The 26,962-nt window shown below is 41.5% G+C and overlaps 2 protein-coding genes across 3 annotated transcripts in view; one reads left to right on the top strand and one right to left on the bottom strand.

The window, feature by feature from the left end:
- Window positions 1-280: 280 nt before the first annotated feature.
- Window positions 281-20,689, bottom strand: AAGAB (alpha and gamma adaptin binding protein). Of its 2 annotated transcripts, XM_069866684.1 has the most exons (11): window positions 20,582-20,689; window positions 14,700-14,890; window positions 13,687-13,783; window positions 12,859-12,948; window positions 10,496-10,579; window positions 5,734-5,816; window positions 5,135-5,228; window positions 3,891-3,995; window positions 3,329-3,378; window positions 2,724-2,815; window positions 281-671 (listed from the first exon to the last, which is right to left on the bottom strand). In XM_069866684.1, exons 1-10 carry the CDS (start codon window positions 20,652-20,654, stop codon window positions 2,738-2,740), a joined length of 945 nt encoding a protein of 314 aa, XP_069722785.1. In that variant the 5' UTR covers window positions 20,655-20,689; the 3' UTR covers window positions 281-671; window positions 2,724-2,737. The 2 variants fall into 2 exon arrangements, with proteins under 2 accessions (XP_069722785.1, XP_069722784.1); XM_069866683.1 differs by having other exon boundaries at window positions 281-2,815.
- Window positions 20,690-20,812: 123 nt separating this feature from the next.
- IQCH (IQ motif containing H) overlaps window positions 20,813-26,962 on the top strand; it is a 67,431-nt gene continuing 61,281 nt past the window's right edge. Inside the window, exons 1-4 of the mRNA XM_069866591.1 lie at window positions 20,813-20,890; window positions 21,796-21,918; window positions 22,260-22,357; window positions 22,703-22,817. Of these exons, the coding sequence (XP_069722692.1) occupies window positions 20,873-20,890; window positions 21,796-21,918; window positions 22,260-22,357; window positions 22,703-22,817 (354 nt within the window). The 5' untranslated portion in view covers window positions 20,813-20,872. The remainder of the gene's footprint in view (window positions 20,891-21,795; window positions 21,919-22,259; window positions 22,358-22,702; window positions 22,818-26,962) is intronic.

Below are 26,962 nucleotides of genomic sequence, written 5' to 3'. Positions count from 1 at the left end.
TCTTGGACCTGCCTCCTACCCTACCACCCTCCTGGTTCTTTCGATCATATCACGCTCGCTTGTCCCATCTATGCTCGCTCCACGCTTTCAAAGACTTGTCCTCATCACTGTCTCCACCAAGAGCTGTGACTCCCTCCAGGATGTATTTCCTCCAACAAAAATCTCCTCCTCCAATTTTTAGCTGGAGAAGCGCAGTCCCCAACTGGTAATTCCTGAGATACGGCATCGCCTATGGGAATTCAGCTGCTGCTACCTTGTAAAAAGGCAGCAAAGAACTTGATTTCAACTTTTATCATTTTATTAAATATAAATAAACTGTCCCACGTAGATGACGTGTAATGATAGCACACGATATAAAGAACTGGTATTAGAGATGATTCAAGTGCATTATGTTCTCCACAGCATTCAATTAATTTACTCTGCGCTTTTGCCATTTATCACCATTGTACAACAAATATTTAGAAATGAGAAAAAATTCTTCGGCTACCAAGAAGCAAACATGGAAACCTGTTCCCTACTTGGAAGGATTCTTTACTACAGCTCCCTGTGCCGGGGAAAAAGGAGGAAAGAACAGGAGGAGACGGCAAACTCACAGCAAGGCCTGGCCGCTGGTATGTACCACTCAGCTTGGAAGAGGTGGCCCTGATAGATGAGGTTCCCAAAATGCATCCCTGCAAAAGGAACATTTCTTCTTAAAAAAGGTATTTTACTACATTGGAGCTACTGCTCAGTCTTTGTATGAGAGATGCTTTTCAGTCTACAAACAAGGCTTTCATTCCATTTCTTAAGAGCTGAAAACACTGCCTTTTTCATCCAGGCAATGATTTACAGCGTTCCAAGATGCCTGTTATTTCAGCTTTGCTTAATCTAGAAAGAGGCAATGACTGTCAGGAATAACTGAGAAAGTGCTTTAAAAATTTAAAGCTGTCAAACAATTTATGGAAAGCTGCTGTCTCCAGCTTCACCAAATTTACTGACACAAAAAAGCAGACATTGGAAAAGTTAATTTCAAAATTTCTAAATGAGATTGCTTAACGCGGTGTGGTTTGAGATTGGTAAGGAAATGCTCTTGGGGAAAACCCACGCCATTTCCTCAGCTACATCAGAGAAGCACCAGAGAGGGCCTGATTCTTCAGCAGGGCACCTGCCGGCTGCCTCTTCCCGCTGACCTGCTGGCTATATCCGACAAAGCAAAGGTCATAGGATGCATTTACTCATCCTCCTCGCTCTCTCTCAGCAGCCTCTGCCTTCTTGTTTTCCTAGTGCCTTGCAGGTTTATGCTCTGCCATGAGTCCTCGACCGTCTGCCTGTGCAGAAGGTGACAGCAAACCTACACAGGGCTGTTTTCTGACCCCAGATACCACAAGGCAGCACGGTGTGACTAGCTTTCTGGGGCCTTCTAATGAACATACGAGCATTGGTTTGCAATCAAGCACCAGGTGACAGCGTGTGGCGTTTTGAAATCGCAGCTTTTCTCTAGCTATTTAGGACAGAATTCACCAGCAGAAGGTCTAAGCATTCTGCTAGGCCTTGGAAGCCAAGGATTACAGAAGGGGCAGGGAACTTCACCCCTGGAACAACAGCAAAAACCTGCTTTGTATTTAATCTTAAATGTAGTTTCTGATGGAAACCCAGGGAGAGTGGCACCGCCTGACTCGCCAGGGAGAAGTCAAAGCCTGTGGGCCATTTTTTAATCGCTTTGGCACCCGGCAGGATTAACCTCGTAGCGTTGGCACAGCATCCCCAACAGGGTACAATTCAGCAACTTTCTCTTCATGGCTCATATAAATCTGGTTTGTTTTAACTGGTAAAATCAGCTATAAAGCTACATAAAAACATCAAATAGGCCTATATCGAAAACATGGAGTTTAGAATTAAGTAGTCACTTAACAACCACCCGCCATATGTGGAAAGATAACTGGTAGTAAATTTGTTTATTTAAACTCCAAAGAGGAAACAGTAAAAATGTTAATTTGAAAAATGTAAACTAATTATTATTTCCTCTAAGTGCGTGCACTGCCTTCCACAACTCTCTGAGAGGGAATAAAATTGCCAGCAATAACCTGGGCTGCATCAAAAGAAGTGTGGCCAGCAGGGTGAGGGAGTGAATCCTGACCCTATGCTCTGTTTTCATGAGACCCCACCTGTAGTCCTGGAACTCCCAACATCAGAAGGATATGGAACTGTTGGAACGGGTCCAGAGGAGGCCACAGAGATGTTGTGAGGGCTGGAGCACCTCTGCTATGAGGACAGGCTGAGAGAGTTGGGGTTGTTCAGCCTGAAGAGAAGGCTCCAGGGAAACCTTAGAGCAGCTTCCAGTAGGGAATGGGGCTCCAGGAAGGCTTGGGAGGGGCTCTTTACAAGGGCCTGGAGTGATAGGATGAGGGAGAACGGCTTTAAATTGGAAGGGGAAGATTTACATTAGACATTAGGAAGAAATTCTTCACTATGAGGCTGGTGAGGCCCTGCCCAGAGAAGTTGTCCCTACAGAGGGTTGGAACTGATGGGCTGTAAGGTCCCTTCCAACCCACACCATGCTGTGATTCCAAATGAGGAGTCAGACAAAATCACTCTACCCATTAGGTGTTGTGGAATGTGTTACTTACTATAATGATGTGGAGAATCCCTTAACCAAAGAAAGCAACTACCGCTAAATGGGGCTTTTCACAATAAATGCTCATTGCTGGAAAAGATTGCTCTTTTAGGCTTGCTCTGTTGCTTACAGCTACAGAAGAACTTAGTTTTCTTCATCAGAAGAGAGGCCTTCAATTTCATCTCTGTCTCCACCAATTGCCATCCAGAATGCTTTGGCCACCTAACAATGGAGAGAAAAAAGATAGGAAAGGGGAAGAAAACTGACTTAAGATTTGGCATTGACCACCCAAAAAACAGAAACCAAGCAGCACCCAAGTCCAGCAACCACATTTCTAGGTACAATGCCAATTCTCTCGGAAGTTAAGGAATTTCAACACCACAGAGGCAACAATTTAGACCTCACAGGAGGTGAATGTGATACAAAACTTGTGCTACTTAAGGCATGATTAAATTCTCCTTACGATCGAGGCTCTTCCATTGATTTCAGTGGAAGCTGGCTTGCACCCTCAGTGACTGCAGGGCTTTCACAAATTTTGGGAGGGGAAAAGCCTTTCCTGGTGTTTCAGAACTCCAGGTTTGTTATTCAGTTCTTGGGAGATACCAGAAAGTCTTCACAGGCCTGTGCAGTTTGTCCTTTCTACCCTTAACATAGGAACTCTATAAGAGCAGTAACTGTGGCTTAGAAAGGAAAACTCCATTTTTAATTATTTCAATGCCAATTTCAAACTCTCACCTTTTCGGCATGTAGTTTTCTTTGCTCATGAGGCAACATTGCAGCTTTATCTGTGGAAGAGAACATGACTTAGGTTATCTACCTCAGGAGTGAGCAGTGAGGGAAATGCCTATTAGTGCTGTTTTAGGGGACTAACAAGAAACTAGTTTAAGATCATTAAAAAGGAATCTCATTTAGGAAGAGCAATTGCAATTCCCCAAAACCAGAAAGCCAGTGCTTCTTAGCATAGTGGATTTCACCTCAAGCACTTGAAGCTGTAAACTGCAAGACTGGCACACAGTTGTGGAACTGAAAATAAAGGTTTGTTTATAGAATAAACTGTGTAGCATTAGTTCAGGGTGGACAAAATCAATGTCACAGCAGTCGGCTGAGTGATTTCTGCTTCTTTCAAAAGCACCTTCAAGAAGAAGTGCAAATGAATGGAAAGATCAGCTACCTGTAAAAAACCTCAGATGGGAGAAGAGGAATTTGTACAATATTCCCATCTCACACGCTGGCTTTCATGCTTTCAAGTGATTAGAATAGGCAATAAAGCTCCATACTTGTCTCCTGGGTACATCACCTTTCATTTCTTTCAGCTTTGAAAACAGCCTTTCAAAGTTCTCCAGGTCACCATCTCTTGTGGTCAGGCTGGCCAACTCTTGAATGTCCATATCTAACATGGGATCTGGAAGAAACACACAGAGATTGGTGTAAGGTAAGTTATTCTGTTTGTCAGCAGATATGAAAGCTTTTCTGGTAAAAACAGTATTTTAAGATTTGCAAATGCTGTTTGCAAAGTCCTCTCCAAGCGAGGGAAAGAAATATTTAATTTACTCATTGTTCATACAGACAACTCACGGTACCATTACAGTGGTAATTAATTTTGGTGCTTAACATTGCCAGAACGTTTTTGAGTTCATTCAATATTTAAGGTATCTTGCTTAATATAAAATGATCTGTCTAGGAACAAGTACAGAGTAAATTAAAGAGTAATGAGATGATACTTAGACCACAATTAACAACACCCAATGTTTAAAAGGTCTCCTCATACAGCTTGTAAGAAAGTCCCATCTCCTGGAACAGTGTAACTATTTAGGGACCTGTAACTGAAAACTCTGGGAGCTCCTAGGACAGCCCTAAGCAGAGTGTGCTTCAATTATCTCCAGCTGGATCAAACTGTAATGTTTTTTATCTGAGGGGAGACCTCATTGCTCTCTACATCTGCCTAAAAGGAGGTTGTAGCAAGGTGGGGGTTGGTCTCTTCTCCGTGGTAACTCATGACAGGACAAGGGGAAATGGCCTCAAGACGTGCCAGGGAAGGTTTAGGTTGGATATTAGGAGGAATTTTTCTACTGAAAGGGTTGTCAAGCATTGGAAGAGGCTGCCCAGAGAGGCGGCCTTAAAAGACGAGCACATGCTGTACTTGGAGTGGTGGTGGACTTAGCAGGGCTGGATCAATGGTTGGACTCAATGATCTTAAAGGTCTTTTCCAACCGAAACTATTGTGTGATCTGCAACTGTAAAGATTCAAGCTTTATTCTTACAGACATGTTTCTAGAGATACACAATACACACAATATGCACATTAGATCTCACAAAATCAGCTCCGAGTACTCCCAGCTGGCAGTACTGCCCGGGCTCTGTCCTATCCAAATGTGGGCCCATTTTTTCAAGAACACCTGAAGTCCAAGCAATCAGTCTCCACTGGCTCTGGCAAGCACATTTATGCCACACTTTTCACCGAGAAGAAGCCAGTGGCTTTCTGGGACCAGCCCAGCCAGGGCTGCCTGCTCCAACATATCTGCCAGACAGGAAAGAGCTTACCTACAACACTGTCGGTCTGCAGGGTGGTTGTGCTAGCTCCATCGCCTCTGTTGTCTAAATGGGATTCTTCTCTGCCTGCTGCTGATGGATTGGACTGTTAGGAAACAAACAGATATTCGAGTATCCAGCAACGCATCTGAAAAGCATCATCAGCAAATCAGGTGCTTCCTGTTCTGATTTCAAAAACTTCAACTCTTTATCTTAAACTCTTCCTGCAAAAACCCGCATCACGTGTATTATGAAAAGCCACTTTTGCAACTAGGTGTAAATAGGTACGATGTGGAGGTTTTCTATGATCAGTCTGGACATCTCCAGGTAAAATGAGGAGTTCTGAGGCACCGTCCTGAAAAACAGCCATAAGGAGACAGCTCACAGGAACAACCGTCCCAGGAGGGCTTGTAAGAAAAAGGCAGATAGCTTTTCAGAGTTCAGAAATATTGCCTTTAAAATACATTCCAACAGGCTGTGAAGCATCCCTTACAGAAAGAGGAAAACAAAAGAAAGCCGCCGCCGCCTCCACCCCGCAAAGTGTGACAATAGGAAAGAGCAACATGAGAAACAGTAGGAGCAAAGAGCAAGAAATAGGAATTACTGTTTACTTCTCTGTCTTGGTTCTCTTCTGAGCCAACGCTACAGTTGGCACCTGCTAACGTACTGAGGCGACCAAAGCCCTGGGTCCTGTCTGAAAACAAACCAGCTGTTAGTCTGACAGAAGATGCAATATTACAAACAGCTGGAACTGATGGGACAGTAGGAGGTGTCCCTGCCCATGGCAGGGGGGTTGGAACTGGATGATCTTTAAGGCCCCTTCCAACCCAAACCATTCTATGACTCTGTGATACACAGCATCCTGTAAAAATGGGTCAGTGCACTTCAAAATGTATTTTATGCAGAATTTTTTCATATTCTCTTAATCTTTTTAAACTATATTAACAATATTTACCGCTAAATATTACCAGCAGGAACAGACGTGTAAGCCATGAGAAGTGAACTCTTTTTTATCCTTATCTGAAGTTACTGCTCTGTTAGGATTTGGTCTGGCAAATATCTGCAGATTCCAAACAAGGCAGTTTTCAAAACATGGAAGCAGCATTTGCTGGCTCTCAGTGGACCAGGTTTCACCATCCATGGGAAGCAGCACTGAGTTTGTGGTTAAATACAGGAAATGCAACAAGGGCTTTTGCTTACACACGTTGCCTAAAGAAGTTGAGCACTACAGTAATGGCAAAGTTAATTATAAAATATCTAATTCAGAATTCATAGAAGGACCCAGCCATCAAATCCAAAGTTTCTTCACCCTGCCAGGTGCTTTGGGCTTCCCACAGCTGCTGATCTCCTGTGCATTGCAATTTTAAAATCCAACCTCAAAAAGTGAATTTCAATTTAAAAATATGCAATATCCTAAAATAACAGCTGCAGCACAGTGTTTTCAAATTAAGCTAACTGTAATTTTAAAGCTTTATTTTTTAAAGTAAAAATGTATGCAGAACAGGTGATGTCATAGGTTGGGTTTTTCTAAGCCATGTTTCGTGCTGGCCTTGCATTGGGTGGTAAATATTTGCAGTGATGCAAGCGAAGCAGAAGATTTGTCTGGAAATCTCAGCATTTTATTCAACTAAAAAAGAAATAATGTGAAGTTATTGTACTACAAATAGCCAGGAAACAATGATTTGTGCCAGAAAAAAGATCACTTTTTTAAAGAAGTGTGTTTTAAATTACCATTACACTAATGACTAAGCTCTAGACTCACATGTTGAGATGATGTCATTTTTATGCACTGTCCAAATTTACTTTCCACGTATACAAAATTGCGTTTTGAAGGGTTGAATGTGTAACTAAAACTGTCAACTCTCTAGAAAACATGTCAACATGTCTCCGTTAGAGGATTACTAAGACCTCCTTTCCTGTTTAACAATCTCCACTGTGCACTTCAGCTGAGCTGTGCCCTTTTCCCCATCCCCCTTTTATGCTCCCCACACCCCAGCGGGTATTTTTTTCAACCGGCTGTGTTTTATACAGATTTACAGCTTTAACAGATCACTCGCTAAAGGTCTGGGAAGAAGTGAATCAGTCTCGCCAAGTGAATTGCCTTAAAACCGTTCAGTTGCAAGACATGAAAGCCCATGAAGTCCGCCAGCTAAATTAACAGGCAGTTGAGTGATAAAAGATCAGGACTTGCAAGCCAAAACAAAATAGCTTCTCCTCAGCAGGCTGAGCAAAGAGCTGTCTTTTGGGAAACTGTGAAGATCAACACTTAGCCAATCTCTGAGTCATCTGAAGCTAGATTGGACATCGCAGTCCACGACGTACTTGAGAAAGAACATTCTCACGCTGGCAGAGGGATGGATGAAGTGACCTAATCATGTACCTCTTTCCTATCTATTAGAGTTCATTCTGTACAGAAAAAATGGCAGTGGCTCCATCCCACCACCACATACATGTACCCTCTGGCAGCGTAACCACAAGCTATTGTCCCAGCTAAAAAGACCTGGAATCTACAGCAAGGACCTCCAGAAAGCAGCTATTTGTTTCTGGATCTGTGGTTAGGGAGGTGGCAGACTTAACACTTGCTTGCAGGCACGCCCTTAAAAAAGCCTTCCTATAAACTCTTTTTACTGGATGTAAAAGTTGTTTCAGTTCCTGGATGCAATTCAGAAAGTGGGTGAAGCCTTATGCAGCACTCTTACAGCATCAAACCCCAAAATTATCTCACTCCACTTATCCTAATAGCTGGTGGCTCCATCACAATGAAGTCTAGATAGTTTTACAGGTGTCACTCATCAAAATTCATAAGATGCCCTTTTCATAGCAAAATGTTTTTCACTCTCCTTATCTACTATTGCTCCACAGTCTGTCTGTAGTTGACATGTGATAATCCTGACTTCTATACAAAAGTTGGATGTAAAAAAATCAAAATTCAGTTTGTTTAAATAACCAAATTTAAACAGTTCCCCTAAATCAGGCTCGTTCTTCGTAAAGACAGCCAAGCTGATTACTGGCCCCACCCTAGGTAACCAGCTTCAGCTGGGATCACTGAATACGTATTTAATCAGGAAAGCAGGCAAGTTGTCCTTTTCAGAGAAGAGTGAGTTGTCTTTCTTCTTAATGCCCAAGCCAACTAGCTCTGCTCTTGAAGGGCCACCTATAGATAGCAGAGGTGCACTACTTTAAAGGCTCAACTTGACAGGGTGCTAGGCCATCTCATTTAAATCATACATCATCTAAAAAGGTTAGACCAGGTGATCCTTGAGGTCCTTTCCAACCTGGAATTCTATAACTCTGTGTTAGCTGAAGAGCCGCTTACACCCTTATGCTCAAGGGGAAGAAAACCACCTTGTTCTCAAACTGAAGAGAGCTCTGAGGTAATAACTTCATACCAACTATAAAACAAAATTGTTCTTTAGAGACTGCTTGGTATTTTTTCAGTAGAGACAATTCTGCTTTGTTTATTCACAAAGCATTTGGTATTACTTAATGTAAACAATGTTTATAATTCAGTTGCTTTATATTTAATACCTGTTTTGTGAATTGGTGTGAGAATGATAGTATTTACTATTTGGAGAAAAAAAATCAAAAGCTTGAGGACTTTCTTAATAGGTGTGTGAAAAAGCTACTTTACAACTTAAGAAGAATTATGTTTTGGCTTAAGATAAAGCACCTTTAAATAACATGGGTTTAATGCTCTAACTTGAAAAAAAGTTATTCCTGCTCTGTAAACTGAAATTCTCAAACAAAGAGAATGCTGAGGTGAGGTAGTGTTGTAACATTGGCTTTTTGGATGGCTATACATAACAGTGCATTTACTACTACATCAGTATCTCATGCTCTATGAAAAATCTTCATGGGAAGCATGACTGCCCAGTTTCTAAACGGCCAGCAGTTACAAGTAATTCAGTAGTAAAGCTGACGTTTGATTTACACGGCAGTCTGTTTCCAGGATCAGGAGGAAGCTGAAAACAAAAGGTATGTTACAGGTCGTAAAAAGTTTTATTTTAAGGAGAATGAGCTCAACAATTTCCCTTTGAAGGCAGAGCCAGGCTGCCACAGCTTCCAAATATAGCTCACTTCCTGAGGGGTTTGTAGAAACGTGTATCAACACTGTGCAGTTTCTGTACTGTGAGAACCTGGATTTTCAAGGAGCCTGACCTTTACAGAACGCACTAATGATGTACAGGAATTTCCCTCATGAAGAACTGAACATGTGACCAAGTTCTGTTCTCCTGTAATGTGGCACCTGTGAAATGCAGGAAATATGCTGTTAAGAGAACTGTTTCAGCACCAGTGACTTAACTTTACACCATCTCAAATGGCTACCTGTTTATCTACAGTGGTTATGTTAAGTTAGAACCATCCCTAGCCTCGTTCTGCTGTGGTAGGAGAAACACTGAAAAGGCTAACTTTAAAAACAGTGTTAAAAAGAATATTGGTTTAGCAGTTCTCTTCCTAGCTCTACTGAGTCCCACTAACCATCCTGCCGTTACAGGAGCCAGCAGAAGCTTCTCAGCACTTGAAATCATTACACAGTTCAAAGACTTGGGAAGGAAGAAGCTCCAGTGGTGGAAAACTGTACAGAGGGAGCAGACAGACACTGGAAGGTTGCTGTTAGGATGAGACTGTGAAACAAGTCCTGCAACAGCTTCTGTTATTATCAAGGTAATTAAAGGATTTAAAGTAAATTGGAACTATCTACATGTGCAATAAGTCTAAGCAAGCCCCAGCACTTCCTTTTCTAATGAGTCTAATATTAATGAGATTTTTCTAAGACTCAAATTCTACCTGATAATCAGGACTTATTTGGGTTTTGCACTGCTTTCAAACCTCTGAGGTTTCCATGTACTCATGTGGGGTTTTCTGTAGTCTTTGCAATGCACTCAATTCTTTGTTCAATCTTATCTCTACAGCTGCAATTCTCATCCCTCTCTCAAAAATTGTTTTTCAAAGGCCTTTAACAAGTGCGGAATTTATCCCTTACTACTTCTGCACTAAACCATGTATCAGATTTTAGACCAAGCTGATAGAGACTACCTATTTGCTGCTAGATATGTTGGAACAAGCATTCATTTATCATTGAAATTTGAAGAGTTAGTGGAATATTGAATTCAAGTTACTGGTAGAGAGCAAGTTTAAAGTACAGTGGGAACAGGAACAGATGCTGAAACAGGAATAAATCTTCCCAATCACCTGTGTGTTTCTTTGTGCAGCAAGGGGCATTGAAAGCAATACCTGAAACACTACTATTGCATATAAAAGGTTGAAGAGTGCTCCAGTTCTCCATACTGATGCAGTGGCAGGAACACTGTAGCTGCTCAGTTTAAACTTTGGCTAAAAGTACTACACCCTCTAGGCACCTGGGTTACGTACCGTTCTTCATGACTACGTTGGACCACACGTTGGCATTCAATGCTTGTACAATTCGTTTCACTCCAGTGGACTCTGGAAAATCATCTAAAGCAAAAGACAAAGACATTTCACTCCTAACAATTGAACCAAACCCCACTAAATGCCTAAAAGTACGCAGGTGTGTGTCTGAATGTTTGTCCTACCTTACCACAATCAAAATAAGTTACTACTTTTGTTAGGAAACACACATCTTACCTTTGCTTCTTGAGAGGCCAAATGAATCTGAATTCAGCCTCGCATCTTGGCCTAGGCTTCCAGGTATTATGAACTGTGAGCTCTAGGCCTTTTGTAGAGAGATCTAAATTCTGAGTGGGGTTTTGTTAAACATTTAGCACAAGACCTATGCTGTTAATTAACGTAAGTAAATTTATATGTAATAGAAAGTTTTAAGTTGCTGTTAAAAGCGAGGCATCTTTTACCCCAGATCTCTCAGAATGCTGTATGGAATAAAACAGATGTTAGAATTACTTTTACTTCCTTTAGAAAGTAAAGAATTTCAGGCAATCACTTAAAAAAGGTGTCATGCTTGTTAAAAATGAAAATTATCATTGCGAAGCTATCTCCACAACATCTAACTCCAAATGTGCCAGTAATCCTGTGAATCACAGTCCCTTGAAAGACCAGGGAAAGCATTGTTTGGACTTCAACTTATTTACAGAACAGATCTGACACCACTTTATATCAAGTCAGGTTTCCCATTTCCTCAGTTTCGTCAGCTTCCCATGTTTGTGCAGGTCTCACAAAGCAACAGGGGAAATGGAGGGGAAAAAAAAAAAAAAAGAACCCCTTTGGATACAAAAACATGACTGCTTAAGCATCAAACTCTTCTAGGATGACTCAGGGACAGGTGCAGTAATTGAAACTGCCTTTAAACATTAATTTAAAGCTTTCTGTGATCCTTTAGATGAAATATTTTGCCCTCCATGACACTGCTGCTTGGTTTTGTATCAGAGTCATTATCACTAGTCTCAGTTTAGAGTTCTCATCCTTACTGCACAAACAACTGACTGTGTAGTCATAGCAAGAGCTCCAATTCAGTTGTGATGAGCTGCCAGCAAGTCATAATTTTTAAATAGCTACTGGCTTGGTATGTTTACTGCATCCACTGTATCTTTTGTAACTCTTTCAGAATGTTTACAGGGTAAATATTTTACCGGAACACATTTCCTCCTATGTGTGAGTCACAGTAAGACAATTACCACATTAAAAATCTAAGAACAGATACCTTAATACTCTAAAGGTTAACATCCTGAGTTCTTATTATTACCATAATTTATATTCTTTAACTGGTAAATAGCTTGCTTCTTACAACAATTACTCAACAGGAAAATAACTTGACTTACTGTTAGTAGTATCTCCTTTTAAAGCAAGTCATAAGAAAACTCAAGTGTATGGGGTAGCCACGTCTGATTTCTCTGGTTTATATTAATCGGGAGCACATGTACCCAAAAGAAAATCACCTTTGAAGCCATGGCAGGGGGAGAAGGGCTTTCTTAGCTACTCTAGATACAATTTTTCTCTGCCTTTAAATAGGGGGAATGGGTGGACTTTATGATAAATTATTTTTGATGACAGCTATGTACTTGGTGAATGTGAAACAGAGCAAATGTTAGTGATTAATTCCTCTAGAGCCTGGAAACAGAGCCAGTTATCTCATTTTGGCTCTATAGAGGTAAGACGTAAACACTGTTTTTGTATCACTGAAATGAGGAGATAAGGCTGTCAGGAAGCGCACAGTCACTTTTCAAGAGTGGAACATCACACATCACACTTCTGACTTTGCTCGATGGGTTTTTTCAAGTTATAAACACACAGTCAGCCAGTGATTTTGAAACTAGTTTATTTCCTGTGTAACAGGGCATGCTATTCTAAAACGTTTTTAACAGTTTCCCCCTTTCAGCCTATCACATCACCATTGGAATAATGTGTATCCTCTTCTACTTTCAAGACTTTTCTTTTTAAAAAGAGTTCTCTTGCCCCTGTGCATCTCTGGTTCTTGGTTTAACTTTATTTCCACAGTGAAATATAAATACTTGAAACCAATCAGTACAGTCCTAAGATCTGTGTCAGAAAAAGGAGCAGATATTATTTTCATGTAGGTGCTTCCCTAAACAGCAGCTGTATTTGGGAGGAGACAAATGGAATTTCTAAGAGGAAATAACCTCTTCTTGCTCCTAACCCTTTATAGCTCAGACTAAGCCTCACCAACTGCGAGCATTCCATGCTGTAATCATGTATCAAATAGTTATGTCCCTGGCAATTGTTTAGAGATATTTTGGTGTGCTGTTTCATTCTAAAAACTAAAACAGAAGTAGCGGTCCTACCATCTTCATCAGGCAGTTCCTCAGGGTTAAGTTCGACCAGTTCAAAGCCATGCTTGATGCACCATTCTTGAGCTTTCTGTCTGTTAACACCTAAAGTTGGGAAAGGAAAATGCATCCTAAACATATACATGTCAGACTAATATTAGCAGTTGAATCTTCAGCCACATTTTGTTCCCTCAAAGTTGTTTGCTTATACTGGATTGTATGGAGGAAAAGTGTACAGTAGCTGGCGCAGGTCCATTCACTTTGAATTTGATTCCAAAACCTCCAGAGCTACACTCCTCCCTTGAATTGTTTTTTCCAAACACCATAAAATCAAATGGCTGTGCAGCGGGCACTCAAAGGGAAGTAGAAGTGAAGTGCCACAGAGAATGAAGACTTGTATCAACTCTAGTTTTGACTCTGAATTAAGACACAGCGACTTATCTGTACCTTACAGCTGTTCTATTGCAAATACTAACCTAGAACCAAAACAGACATGTATTTAATGGCCAAATGGTCAAAGATGAGCATACTTTCCACCGCAGCTAGGCAACCAACAGTTGCCGTCATTCTTCCCCAGAGGATCATGAATATCCAACAACATGAATGCTTTTTCAGTTACCTTGCAGTGTGCAAGCCTGTAAAAACCTGATTCCGTTTTAACCACAACTGGCTTAAGATGCTTCTGTCCCTAGTCGCAAGACTAACCTGGCTCTTCTTATTAACTCTCAAGCCCAGACTCACACAGGTATTTTAAGAAACAATTGTGTTGATTCAACTTCAAAACGAACTATTAGGCAAGGTCAGTAACTCTAAGTCAGTTTGGAACTTCTTTGGGTTTCGTACCATTTTCAGACACTCTGTTACAAACCAGGATCATGACTTCTGGTAACCATTCTTCGGTCAGGGGCAGCCATTCCGCGACACTATCAAGTCCAGATTTCTAAAGAGGGAGGGGAAAAAAGGTTCTTTGGAATACATCCTCAAATAATTTAGTTTTCAAACTAATTTTAAATCATTAACAGTACTGGAATACAAAATAATGAAGTAAGGAAGTGTGTTACACTGTGCATCCAGTATGTTTAAGAAACTTGTGTTCCCCTTAGAGAAGCTGACATACACAAGTGCCTTCTGACTCTTGACCTCCCTTACAGATGAGTTAATCCTACTGCCTTGGATCTGTTCATGGTTAATATTAACTATGCAGTCCTAGTGTAGATTAACAAAGATTTTTTACTTAAGGCTAATCATGAGTATTTCATCTTAACCTGCAGCTACTCCATCTTCCACTCTAAAGTGGATGTTATGGGGGCTGGGGAACTACTCCCACTGCTCCAGTGTATTTGGAGAAAGCCCCGAGATGTCTGGGTTAAAGGTATTTTTGCAGAATGTGTGCTATGCACCCTTTCCCAGCTGTGCTGAAAAACAGTTCCTTATTTAGAATACTTTTGTCTCAGAATCTTTCTGGCTCTTACTAAAGCACTGTTTTTGCCGTAGTAGAAACGATTTTGGGAGAAGGATAGCACTGAATCTTAGTTTAGCTCCCTCATTCTTGGCTGTCCTAAAGCAGCCTCTCTGAACAAGCACCAGCTAGGAGTAAAGTTGGAGGTGATGGGATGGAGGAGGATTTGCCTAAATTAGTGGCACGTTGGCATTCTGAAAACCTCTCTTCCAGCTGGAGTATAATAGTAAAAAGGAAGGAAACTGCTTCTACTGTGAGCAGGCATAGTTCAACATTTATTTACTGACAATACAACAGCCTAAAAGGAATGGGTGGCATAAGATGAAGGGAATATAATTCGGGGTTATCAATGTGATAAGGCAACTATATCATATAGATGAAGTACAGGAAGTCTTACCATTGTGCTGTCGAAGTACACAACAAATGCTTGCACGGATTCAGCAATGTCTTCAGTAACAAGAAACGTGTTTGGTACTACACAGAGGTGAATATCTGCAGAGTAGTATTTATTATCTATTGTCCAAGGGTAAAAAGTCACTTTTCCAGTTGTAATCGCACCCACAGTAATGTCATCTTTTCCTGTGATACCTGTGTAAAAGAAAATGAATGAGGCAGGTGATAAAACTGAAAATAATCTGTCACATAATCTTTGTACAATGCCAATACAGAGCCATCTTTCCTCACTATAAAGAAGCAGGATCTATTTTAGATACCTAAGAATCCAAACTCTATATTATTTTGCCCTAGAGTTTCTCATTTAGTTTTCATAAGAGTTTTTATCTAGCTTTCAAAATAAAATATGGTACAGAAGCTCTTTAGAAAGCAAGCCTTTTTTTTCTGGAAATACCTTGTAACGTGTTAGCTTCAAACTCTGTACCTGTAAACAGGATGTATGGAGAGAACACATAGACTTTATTGCAGTGAAACAAATCTTGTGTGTTCATTCAGATGTAAAGAACTGTTTGACTGTGACTGAAACCTGAGGGTAACTAATGAGAAAATAAACCAAGTTACTACAATTGAGTTGTAATTCTCATTAAATTCCACGCAGGAGTTTGACAATTAAAAGCTAGGGCAGTGCTTTGACAACGTAATGTTGAACACTGCCCATTGTGTGCTGCTGGCGACCTTCACAGAATGCTTATAGCATGACAGCCACCTGGTGGAGCTGAATTATAGTCAGTGGCACAGCATCCCATCCGCACCTCGCTGCAAAGGGCAGCCCTGCTGCTTAAAGCTGAGCAAGTGTATGCATGCTTTAAAACACAGGTTAATTATACATTAAATTGACTGAGTCATCTAGAACATCCTTGGGTGTCAGAAGAGTTAAAAAGAAGTAAAATATATGGGGTTTTAGAGGTCTTAAGGGTCATGTTTTAAAGACAGTGTCTGGAGACGCCAGAGCAGGCTGTTCCCCAAATGGTCTGGACATCAATTGGAAATTATCTGTTACTTATCGATAAAAAGGCAGGAAAATCCCTCTGCAAGGGTTGCCATAGAAGGGTTCAATGTTTTCTGCAACTAAATGCAAAGTCCAAACAAAGTCTAAACTGGTGGGCAAGAATGATGCACAAGGCAGCAAAGAGGAAAGCTCTGAACCAGAATATCTTTTTAGGAAAACCAAAGCCCAGAGAGAATTAAATCTGGCCAAGGATGTCAAGGACCACAGGAAAAGCCTCCACAGGTATGTCAGTGATAAAAGGAAGACCAGGGATAATGATTTAAATAGATATTTGGCCTGTGGAAGTAGCTTTCACACTGCTTGGATATAATGTGATTTAGTTCCAGCAACTGGGAGAAGAAACAGGTTAAGGCAAACAATGTCACTCACTGTGAGTGTCCAAAACACAGGGATGCCTTTTCTTTCCAGAATTATCTGTTGCCTAGCTTTTAAAACGCAGGCATAATCTTAATTTTCTGCCTTGGAAACCAGATGTTTTATTCGGAGTTTTTGAATGCTACATAAAACAGGCTATAAATTTCTCTTTGCTAGTGTTCTGACAGTTAAAAACAAATTACTAAATAAAACTCAGTCCTAAGCTACCAGCCTTGCAACTTAATGCCACAAGAAGCTGAGAATAAAGGAGACCATAGAAATGACAGAAACCTAGAAAATCGTCAAAAAGACTTAGAAAGCCAGAGGAAGTCAGCTCAAAAGTCAATCGGTGAAGGTAGCTGTCCTAGCAAGAACAGAAAAAGGAAATAAGACTTTCAAAAGCTGATACGAAAGAACGTTCACATTTCTTTAAGTATTTTTTTTCCTTACATAAGACTTTATGAACAAATTTAGTCCTCAAAGTCTGTTAGAAGAATGAGGACACGTCCCATTTCCGATTACAAGCTTCTGTTCCTGGATTTTAAGCTGTTATCTTTCATCCCACTGTGCTTCTGATTACCCATCATCTACCCAAAGTGATTTTGCCAATCCCCTGCGAAATTTCTCTCCCAGTAAAAATCGATGATGTGCAGGAACTCTCTGAGAGGGTTCAGAGGTAGCAAGCCTTGGCCTGCATGTAGGCTTGTAACAAATGACTGCAAAACAGCCTGATTGCTCACAGCAGGAAAATAAATACCATTTGGGCATCTTGTGAACAGTTCTCTTTGGTTCCACCAAAGTCACTTAGACCAATTAGGTTTTGGCCTTTAGAGTAAAGAAGCAGAAACTACAAAAGAAATATACACTGCAACTTCAACTGAGACCTCAAGGATATATTCCAGGTTGGAACTAGTCTTAAGGATTACATTTGCCACCTCTGGATTCCAGGAATTCTTTCCAAGACAGCTGTATTTTAATTAAAAAAAAAAAAAAAAGCACATTCACCCAGAACAGTTTAATCTCTAATTTAGAGACTGTTAATTGGAATAAACCCCATTAAGTCTTATTTGGATATCGAACAAGCTTCTACAAATTAGTATGGCAGAAGGAGGTGGCTTGTCACACTTCTCTCTAGGGAGTTACTCATTTTTAATTTTGAACTCCTCAGCCACTGAAAGTGCCAGTGGTTTGCCAGCCAAAGAGCCTGGAAAACCAACTGAGTCACTTTTTGACCACAGCAGCAGACAGGGCCACTGGGCTGACTTAATTAGCTGGCCTCTTTGCAGAGCAGAATGGCTCACTCTGAGGACAGGAACGCAAACAGGCTCCAAGGCATCACCATTAGACACTGCTAAAAACACACATGGAGAAGTTCACGCCATGAAAGAAAGAACACGGCTTAGCATCACTTCAAAACATGATTTGGAGGTCAAGGTCTTCTAAGAAATGCCACAAATCCTAACGCAGACCGCTCATTTCAGTAAAATTACTTTTACAGTCTTTCCAGTAACTGCTAAATACTAAATAAGACATGATGTATTTCAGTGGCCCACACTGGTGTATAAAAGCACTTTGGAGCAACAGAACCTTCTTCACAAACAGTGAATTAGACCACCTCTAAGCCAGCTCTGGTATCGCCCTCCGGTCACTGCCTCCTGCGTGCACTGTGCGCGCTCACCCTTCTAGGCTCCAATTCCCCTGCACTAACACCCACCAGCGGTAAGATCACCACGTCTGTTGGGCAGGACAGCTCTCTTCCTCCAGTTAATCCCAGTTCATGACTCACTTTGCTTGTTTTCTATCAGAAGACCATTCAAGGACATAACAGCAACTGACACATGAGATTGATTCCTGGCTCAGACCAGTAACTAGTAGGGGCTGGTATCTTATAGCTCAAAGAACTCTGGAATCTGTCCAGAGGAAAAGGTCTTTTTACTTCCAGGCAGTCAGTAGCTTATGTTTTTGAGGAAATCAATTAGTTGTGTACTTTCTTTACTCCATAATTATTAATAAATTAAAGAAAACTCTGACCAAAACTGGTAGAAATTAATTTCTACCTATCTAATTATATACATCTTTGCTCATTTTAGTGACTTCAACTTCCAGATATTTAATTCTATCAGCTTACACACAGACAAGGCAAATAAAATATTGGTTCAGAAGACAAGGAAGAGAACGCTGCAAAACTGTAACACCCAACATCCGTGCCCTCTCTGTACTCAGAGGCTTAGTAAGGGTTCTGTAAGTGCAGGGCAGCAAATACTTTTTCAAAAGGAGGAACTGGAGACCAGAAAAAACTTTTCAGAGGAGAGCTGAACAATAATCAAAGAACCAGATTCAGTTCTCTTTCCTCTTCCCTGTTCTCTAATACACAATTGATATTTAAGCGCTTCTACTATATTCTGTAATAGTAATATTTTTTTATTCCAACTCCCCTTTGCAGCTTTCCAAAGGCACTAAGGTACTGATCACTCTTCCTAGTGTTTTTCAGATTGCATACATGCTGTAAGAACATAATTCTGCTCCCTACAATGACCTACATGGTCCCAAGTCCTCCTAGTTGGTAGGTACACCAAATAGTTCTGGGCCTTGAGAGCCACCTGGTGGAACAGACCATAAAAATACTGCAAATGACACAAGGAGTGAAGAGAACTCAGAAATATGGATTCAATGTAGATATTTTGCTATTGGGGAGGAGGAGAGTGGTAAATCGTCAAAACAAGGGGGGGGGGGGGTGGAGGGGAAACAAAACAAACAGTATTCTTGTTGACCAGCATTTTTAAAAACTAAACTAATCTTATTTGCTGTTTTAATTTGTGATAAATACATCTAAGAGAAGAGTCAATCCTATTTGTGCATTTTAAATAGCTTTGCTTTGCACAGTATCTGACAAAATAAAGCATTCAGGGTATCCCATAGGAACTCAAAAGATAAAAACATAGCAAATGTGTCAATGTCATCCTCATACTCAAGTCATTTCCTACTTAGCAGGATGAAAATACTCAAGAAAGCCTTGTAATTAGCCTGGGAAGTTCTGCAGCAGGAGAAACTTGTTCTCATACACCTCCTAAGATTGAATACTCTAAGCTGCTTCTTTCTGCTTATAAAACAGGCTTGCCTAGAAAAAGCACATAAATCCAGCAGCACAAGCAGAGATAATACTGCTACGGGCTTTATTTCATCTTTGTTATGAACTCAAACTCCAGCTGCTGCAGGGATCCTACCAGCGCTGTACTTAACAGCATATTTAACCGTATGCGTTGTATCTCAAGACCTGGACCACCTCAGAGGTGACTTGTTCTCAGCACTGAGCTAAATCATTATTGCATAAAGCCTCTAAAGTGGTGCAACGCTTTCAGGTTCTAGAAGCGTAAGTTCTGAGACCAGCACCCTCGCTTTATTTCAACCCACCAAACCCCTCCAGACCAGCCAACAGTAGCCAGCCACAGCTGCCCTGTCCTGGAATGTTTTACGATGTTTGTTCTGCTTATGCTCCTGGATCATGTCACTTCATGTGTTGCACGAAGCAGGAATTTAAAATCCTCATGGTGTTTAACTTTGTAAATGATCGTGTTTCTATGATTCTATAAGGGGAATGGTTTAGTGTGTGATAGGAATGGTTGGACTCAATGGTCTAGTGGGTCTCTTCCAACCTGGTGGTTCTATGATTCTATGTTTCTTTCAGAAAAATTTTAATGGCTGAGCATGAGCCAGCAGTGGCCCAAGTGGACAGGGAGGCCAACAGCATCTTGGCTTGGATCAGCCCTGGTGTGGCCAGCAGGAGCAGGGAAGTGCTTGTGCCCCTATACTTAACACCAGTGAGGCTGAACCTTGAATCCCGGGCTCAGTTTTGGGCTCCTCACTACAAGAAGGACGCTGAGGGGCGGGAGCGCATCCAGAGATGGGGAAAGGGCCGGGGAACAAGCCTTGTAAGAAGGGGCTGAGAAAATAGGGCCTGGAAAAGAGAAGGGTGAGGAGAGACCTCACCACTGCCTACCCCTGCCTGAAACGAGGTCGTAGGGAGGGTGGGGGTCGGTCTCTTCTCCCAGGTGACAGGATAAGCGGGAACGGCCTCAAATTGCACCAGGGGAGGTTACGGTTGGGTATTAGGAAACACTAGCTCACTGCGAGGGTTCTCTGGCCCTGCCAGAGGCTGGAGGGGGCGGCGTCCCCAGCCCTGGAGGGGTTTATAAGCCGGGCGGAGGAGGCGCTCCGGCTCAGTACCGCGCAGGTCCCGGCTGGTCCGTCCCTCCTCTGGGGCAGCTCCAGCCCCTCCGCGTCCTTACGGCGAGGGGCCCAGAACCGGCCCCGGGATCCGCGGGGCGGCCTCGCCAGCGCCGAGCCCCGGGCCAGGGCGCCACCGCCGGCCCCCTCCCCGGCGCCTTCTCTGCCGGGTGCCCTCCGCCCCAGGCCGCGCGGTGCCCGGGGCCGGGGTGGCAGCGCTCCCGGCCGCCCCCACTCACGTCTGACGAGCTCCTCGCCCGCGCAGCCGGCGCCGCAGCTGGTGACGAGCGCGAGCGGCCCCGCCGCCGCCATGGCGCGCGCGCCGCTTCCGGCCTCGCCGCTACCACCCGCCTGTCGGAGCGGGGGGGGCAGGGAGTGGAGGCGGATGGGCCCGCCCATGCGTGTGGAGGGGAGGAGCGGAGGGGAGCCCCCCCCCACCCCGCCCCGCCACTCCCCCCCCACCCGCGGGGAGGCGGGTGGTGCGGCCCGCGCAGCGCGTGGCCGTTGCCAGAGGCGACGCCGCAGCCGCCATGGCCGCCCCGGGGCAGGTGGGTCCGGGCGCTGCTGCTGAGGGGCTCGGCGGGGGCCGGGGCTCTGTGAGCGGCTTTAAACTGCAACGGGGAAGATTTACATCAGACTTGAGGAAGAAGTTCTTCACGCTGAGAGTGGTGGGGGGGCCCTGGCACGGGCTGTCCAGGGAAGCTGTGGCTGCCCCGTCCCTGGAGGGGTTCAAGGCCAGGCTGGTTGGGGCCTTTGGGCAGCCCGGTCTAGTGCGAGGTGTCCCTGCCCACGGTGAGGGGTGGGACTGGATGGGCTTCGAGGTCCCTTCCAACCAAAGCCCGCATGAGGACTGGGTGTGTTCAGCCTGGAGAAGAGAAGGCTCCGAGGAGACCTTATAGCGACCTTCCAGTACCTGAAGGGGCTATAAGGAAGCTGGGGAGAGGCTGTTCGCACAAGGTTGTAGCGGTAGGACTAGGGGCAATGGGTATAAACTGTAGAGGGGCAGATTTGCACTAGATATAAGGAAGAATTTCCTCAGCATGAAAGTGCTGAGGCGCTGGCACAGGTTTCCCAGGGAAGTCGCGGCTGCCCCATCACTAGAGGTGTTCAGGGCCAGGCTGGATGGGGCCGTGGGCAGCCTGGTCCAGTGGTGTCCTCAGTCCTGGTGTTTATTGACATTGCTTTGAGAGATTTGGTTACAGATTGACTCTTCACATGTTTTCTACAACCATAAAATCCTTTCGGTTGGAGAATACTTTAAGATCTTTGAGTCCAACTATAAATGGCTTTAAAGTCAATGGCTTTGCGTTCTCTTATTTGTAAAAGCACAGAAATATGGGAAGTCATGTATTTCTTCCCTGTATTTGGAATTATTTAATTTGGAGTCAGTCCTTCTGCACAATCCCACAGATTTTGGCTACGGATATGATTTTTGTTATAACTTGCTTTTTAGGTTCAAGAAAACCTTCACAAACTTAAAAGTAAATTGAAAAATATCAACTTGAAAGGAAATGTAGAAACTGTGGACATTAGTGACCTGAAAGCAGCAAGTGAAAGAACTGAACTTGGGCTGAGAGTAAGTAAAGATCCAGAAGACAATTCATTTTTTTTGAGATCTCTGTCAGTAGTTCACCCAGAGTATGTGGGGCCCAGTATTCATCATCCTGCAAGATCACTTTCTGTTAACGAATGGTAGGATTCACCACTAATTACAGTACAGAACCATGACTTTATTCTTTGGGCTGTCAGATTAACTGATCTTGTTAGCCAAAATTTGATTAATTTTCCAACAGAAGCACAAAGCCTACCAATTTGCAGACAGGTGAGGATCTGGATTGCTAAATTAACTGAGTTAAATAAATTTAACATCCCTTGTGCTTTTGTAATAGCCTAAACATTATTTTTTCTCTCTAACAGAAGCATGCTGAAAACTGTTTAAATGCCATAAACACGGAAGTGTTAACTGTTTCTTCTACTGATAATAAAGAAGTAAATTCAGAAGAGCTCCTTAAATGGTAAGTGAAATGGCTGCTTTGTTGCAGAGACCATGCAAGTAGCAAGACAAAGACTCTGGTATCAGAATCTTGTAAAGGAACTGTGAACATTGGCCTCAATGAGGTTGTTCTGGTCATTTGCTATTTTGGTTCTATTTTTTTTTTAAGCTAAAAAACAATGCAAAGGTAAATCTAGATCTAAGTAGCTGCAGCAACCTTCTGTTACCTCCTGTGATTCTTTCACTAAATGCAAAGTTAAATAAAAATATAGTCTTTCAGATTCAACCAGATGGAAGCAATATAGGTTTAATAGGTAAAATCAGAGTAATTTCTAAAGACTTCACTGTTTGTTTCTTCCTAAATCAGGGGGCTTCACTTTGGTGCTTCTCAGAAACAGCTTATTTTACCACGAGTACCTGTTGAGTCTGTGACCATCCAGGCATACAGCAACCGAGCTCTACGCACTTCCCAAGTTTCACAGGTCTGAAACAACACAGTACTTTTCTGCCAGAGACCATAGTAAATGATGTCTTATAGCTTACCCATTGATCCCATAATGTTATGTTCTAGCTCCACGTGGATTCACTTTTTGACTCACCATCTATGACTGAAAGTGTTAAGTCTTGGTAGAATGAGTGGGCTGACAAATAGGAGGCTTCTCCCAGCCTCACCATCAGAGTAAAATCTAAGTTAGGAAGGACTTTATTTCCCCCCCTCCACGAGTATGTTATTAAAAGAGTTCTGAAACCAGGTGTTTGTCCAGCTTTAAAGTACTAGTCCAAATAGCAGATTGCTTAACTGTGATTCTGCAAGAAACATGTCTGAAATGAACAAAACTGTATATTGGGATAGCTTGAGCGCAGATGTAAATGTGTTATTTTGAGACTAAAAGTGGTTCTCTTTTTTTAAAAAAAGTTTTTGCATATGGTGAATTGCGGGAAAAGCTTCTGTTAGTGTATAGCATAGTCACCTCTGATAAATATAGGTTTTTCTCTTTGAAATGTGAATTTTTTTTTTGCTGTTTTTCATAAATTAAAACCTTGTAAAAATAAGTTAAAGCCTTCGTAAAATGTTTATATCCAAAGTGTTTTTGCTTTTTGATGGGTGCATTCAAGATGGTTTCCTTGAATGCATTTAGAAACGAATGAAGGTAATAAGTCAAATTGAAAAATGTAATTGTCATAATTTTGGGTTATTAGTGTTTAAATCCAAGGAAGCTTTGAGTGAGAGCGAACCTTAAGAGGCTCTCTAGAGTTCTAAGACTGTTTACTAGAAGCTAAGGATTGAAGCTACTTGAAATGGTTTAATCAGAATGAGCTGCCTAATATGTTGTTGATTAGCTTTGTAAAAGTAGTCCCAACATAAAGTAGTATTAAAATACTGCTTACTCTTGAAATGATGGATGAGGTGCAATGAGATCTCTAATTTTTTTACAGCTCATATTCTAACCTTGTCCTAGGTGAATGTTTATATTGTTGGGGAAAAAAATTAACAGAGTTCAGCTGTTCTGTAAACTCTATATTATCTCTGATCTTTCAACTCTTTGTGTGCACCAATGAGCTTAATTTACAGTGGAGCATATTCTCTGTCCTGGCTTGACTTTCTTTTCACTTCTGATATCCATGGCATCCTCTCAGAAGGATATCCAGGGACAAACCAGCTAGCCCTAATTTCCCATTATAAAGAAAATGGCAAACAGCACCATTTTGCCAGCTTTTCTGCATGCCCAGCATGCCAACAGAAAAAGCTTATGTTATTAAATAGTTGTGAAATCCAGCTGAGAAATTATCACCTACAATTCCTTACTTCCTGTCTTTGCCTTACTTGTAGCTATAAACAGTTTGGGCTTTTTTGAAACCTACTTTGGTGGAGTTTAAAATTCCTTTCCACCCAAAAAGACATATTAGTGAACTGAATAGTTTTCCATTTGCAGACAATTTCCAGGTATGTAGGCTTGAAAAAAAGCAATGTTTGATCTCATAGGGGTTCTGAGAGAAATTAGTAATTCATGTAGTCATAGTTCTATGCTTTTCAGTCCACAGTATGCCATGCAGGAGTAGAAATGGAGCATAAGTTGTTTTTAATAGTCAGGATAAAACAAGGCTGGAGTTGAATAAGCACAGATGCTATTTTCACATCTGCATTGCTCGAAATACTTGTCATATGGGAAATAGCTTGCCCACCGGTGTCAGAATAGGCATAAAATTATCATTCACTCACACATACAGTATTCCTGAGTCATAGCAGCAACCAGATAAGACTCTGCAAATCTGGCTCCCAGGGGGATATGATATGTGCTGTCCCCCTTCTCCCCTCCACCACTGTGTGTTGTAATTGGATTTCTTCTTCTAATAAAGCTTGAGAACCATAGAGGTGTCTTCCTTGGGCAGTAATTCGAAAGTGTCTGTGTTGCAATGGCTGAGAAGTCTGTGAAGTATGCAAGATAAAATTTTTTGTGCAGCTTTGGGGTTTCTTCTGTTTCATTTTCCTAAAAGCTGATACTTTCTGTGACGTTCTGAATACCCAGTAGAAGTTAATCTTCTGTCATTGGTAATAGAATTAAAGATGTAAATGAAAAGGTGTTTCTAGGGGGCTCTAGGATACACGGATAACAAATAGCTGGACATGAAAAGAAGTTTAGCCACCAATAATACGGGTTGTTTCTAAGGTTAGTATAATGTGACCCGTTCATAAAAGAGTTGGACTCTATTAGAAGCCATGCATCTGCAAAGCAGATTTACGGTGGATCAGGTTTGTTGGCTTACTACATGATAAAAATGCCCTCCGCTCTGAAATGACTTTTGTGTTGAAGAGCAACATTTGAACCATTTAACTGTGCTGAATGTGTTGACCTGCTCTGTATGCTCTGGTATACTCCATGTTAATAACGAAGCACAATAATTCTCATTGTATTAGTAATAATGCCCAATGCCCTGTACTAATTCCATCTTTTCCTTATTCTGAATCAAGATTGTTTGAGATAGCTTAAATTTAAGACTTTAAATAATGTGGATGGATAATTCAGATGTAAGGGAACCATGCTGCCATCTGCTCCAGCTCCACCAAACGCAGAGTTGTCACTTGCCATACGTCTAAACCAGCGAAGTTAACTTTTATCAGATTAATTTTATTAAGCATTTCAGTTCTTCTTATTCTGTGTGGAATCTACCACTCCAGGACTGATCATTTAACTATTTGAGTGAGCAGTCTGCCTTGTGAATCATCTGTTTTAATTGAGAAGGTACTCAATTTTCCCCCAGTTCTTGTTTAATAGCACAAGCAGTTTCCTTTCTATACAGTAGTGTGTTATAGTAATAAAATAAACACCACAAAATCACTGATGAGGTGAAAATTGAACTTTCTGTCTCTGTGCAGCCATGTGGGTAAAAGAGTAATTGGCTTGGATAATAACTTTTGTTCTTACAACCCCAAATCTAAATGAGCATCTCATTGATACATCTGCTTATAATTACTATCGAAAGAGGAGAATTTATTGTTCAGATAAATAAATTAAACCATTTTTAGTGCTTTCACAAAGTAATACAATTGTTTAATAGTTCAAGTATACCTCTAATGATTCTTACACTTTTTATGGTATAATTTGTTTGTCAAAAAATAGAGTTCTCATAAATTTGTTTTTGTTTATGCCCTAAAAAACATCAGCAGTGAGTTCTCGTGTATAAATATACTTAGTTGGATCTCACCATATAAGAGAGCTTGTTTTGTAGTCCCATATACATGTAATAAGAATTAAGCACACTGTGCCAGGTCTCCAGCTCCTCTGAATTACTGTGGCTCTGTGGACTTCCCAGATGGTACATCAGTTTCTGCCATCTGAGGATTCATCCTTATTCAGCATTGCTTGGTAAATAAATCTTGTTGGATGCAGTGTCTGGTTAGCAATGCTATTGCACTAAAAGTATTGGGAGATAGCACTAAACTTAATGCAGATCCAGGTGTAATCCAAAACTCATATTAAGACGATACTTAAGAAACTTGTCCTCTAGTAAAGATACATACCATCGCTTCTGGCTTCTATAGAAAAAGTATTTGCTTTAGATACTTTCTATAACAAGAAGAAAACCTAAAAGTGTTTTTCTGTCCATTGGGATTGAAATCGTAATGACTTTTATCAGCAAAGTAGTTGAATCAATTCCATGCAGATAACACGATACCTTAAGAAACTATTACGTTTTAATTCATATTACTGTAAGGATTTTTTTTTTTTAATTTCCTCATTTACTTCTAAGCAAATGCTCCATCTGCACTGAGTCAGTGTGTCATAGCGATCTAGAGAGGCTGTTCTGATCCCTCTGGTCAATGATTCCTGAATTGAAGTCTCTGGCGAACATGGCCAAGGTAGATTGGACTTGTTATCATCTATGGGAAGAATGCACATGTAATACCCTCCTAGCAGACAGGGTGTGTATGAAACTTTTGTCATAACACAGGTAAATGGTGTTCACAAATTACTTACGTTAATTAAATGAGTCAACCCTGATTCTTCTTTACACTTTAACCCAAACTTGCACAAATTTGGAAATTCCAGAGCTTGTAATGAAATTAATTGAACAAATTTTGGCAAAAGCACCTTTGTGGATATAGTTGTGTGCCTTGCTAGTTAGT

Source organism: Phaenicophaeus curvirostris, chromosome 12 (assembly GCF_032191515.1).
Source record: "Phaenicophaeus curvirostris isolate KB17595 chromosome 12, BPBGC_Pcur_1.0, whole genome shotgun sequence".
Classification (NCBI taxonomy): domain Eukaryota; kingdom Metazoa; phylum Chordata; class Aves; order Cuculiformes; family Cuculidae; genus Phaenicophaeus; species Phaenicophaeus curvirostris.
Note: the sequence above shows the minus strand (reverse complement) of the source record. Positions and strands in the feature narration are given on the sequence as shown.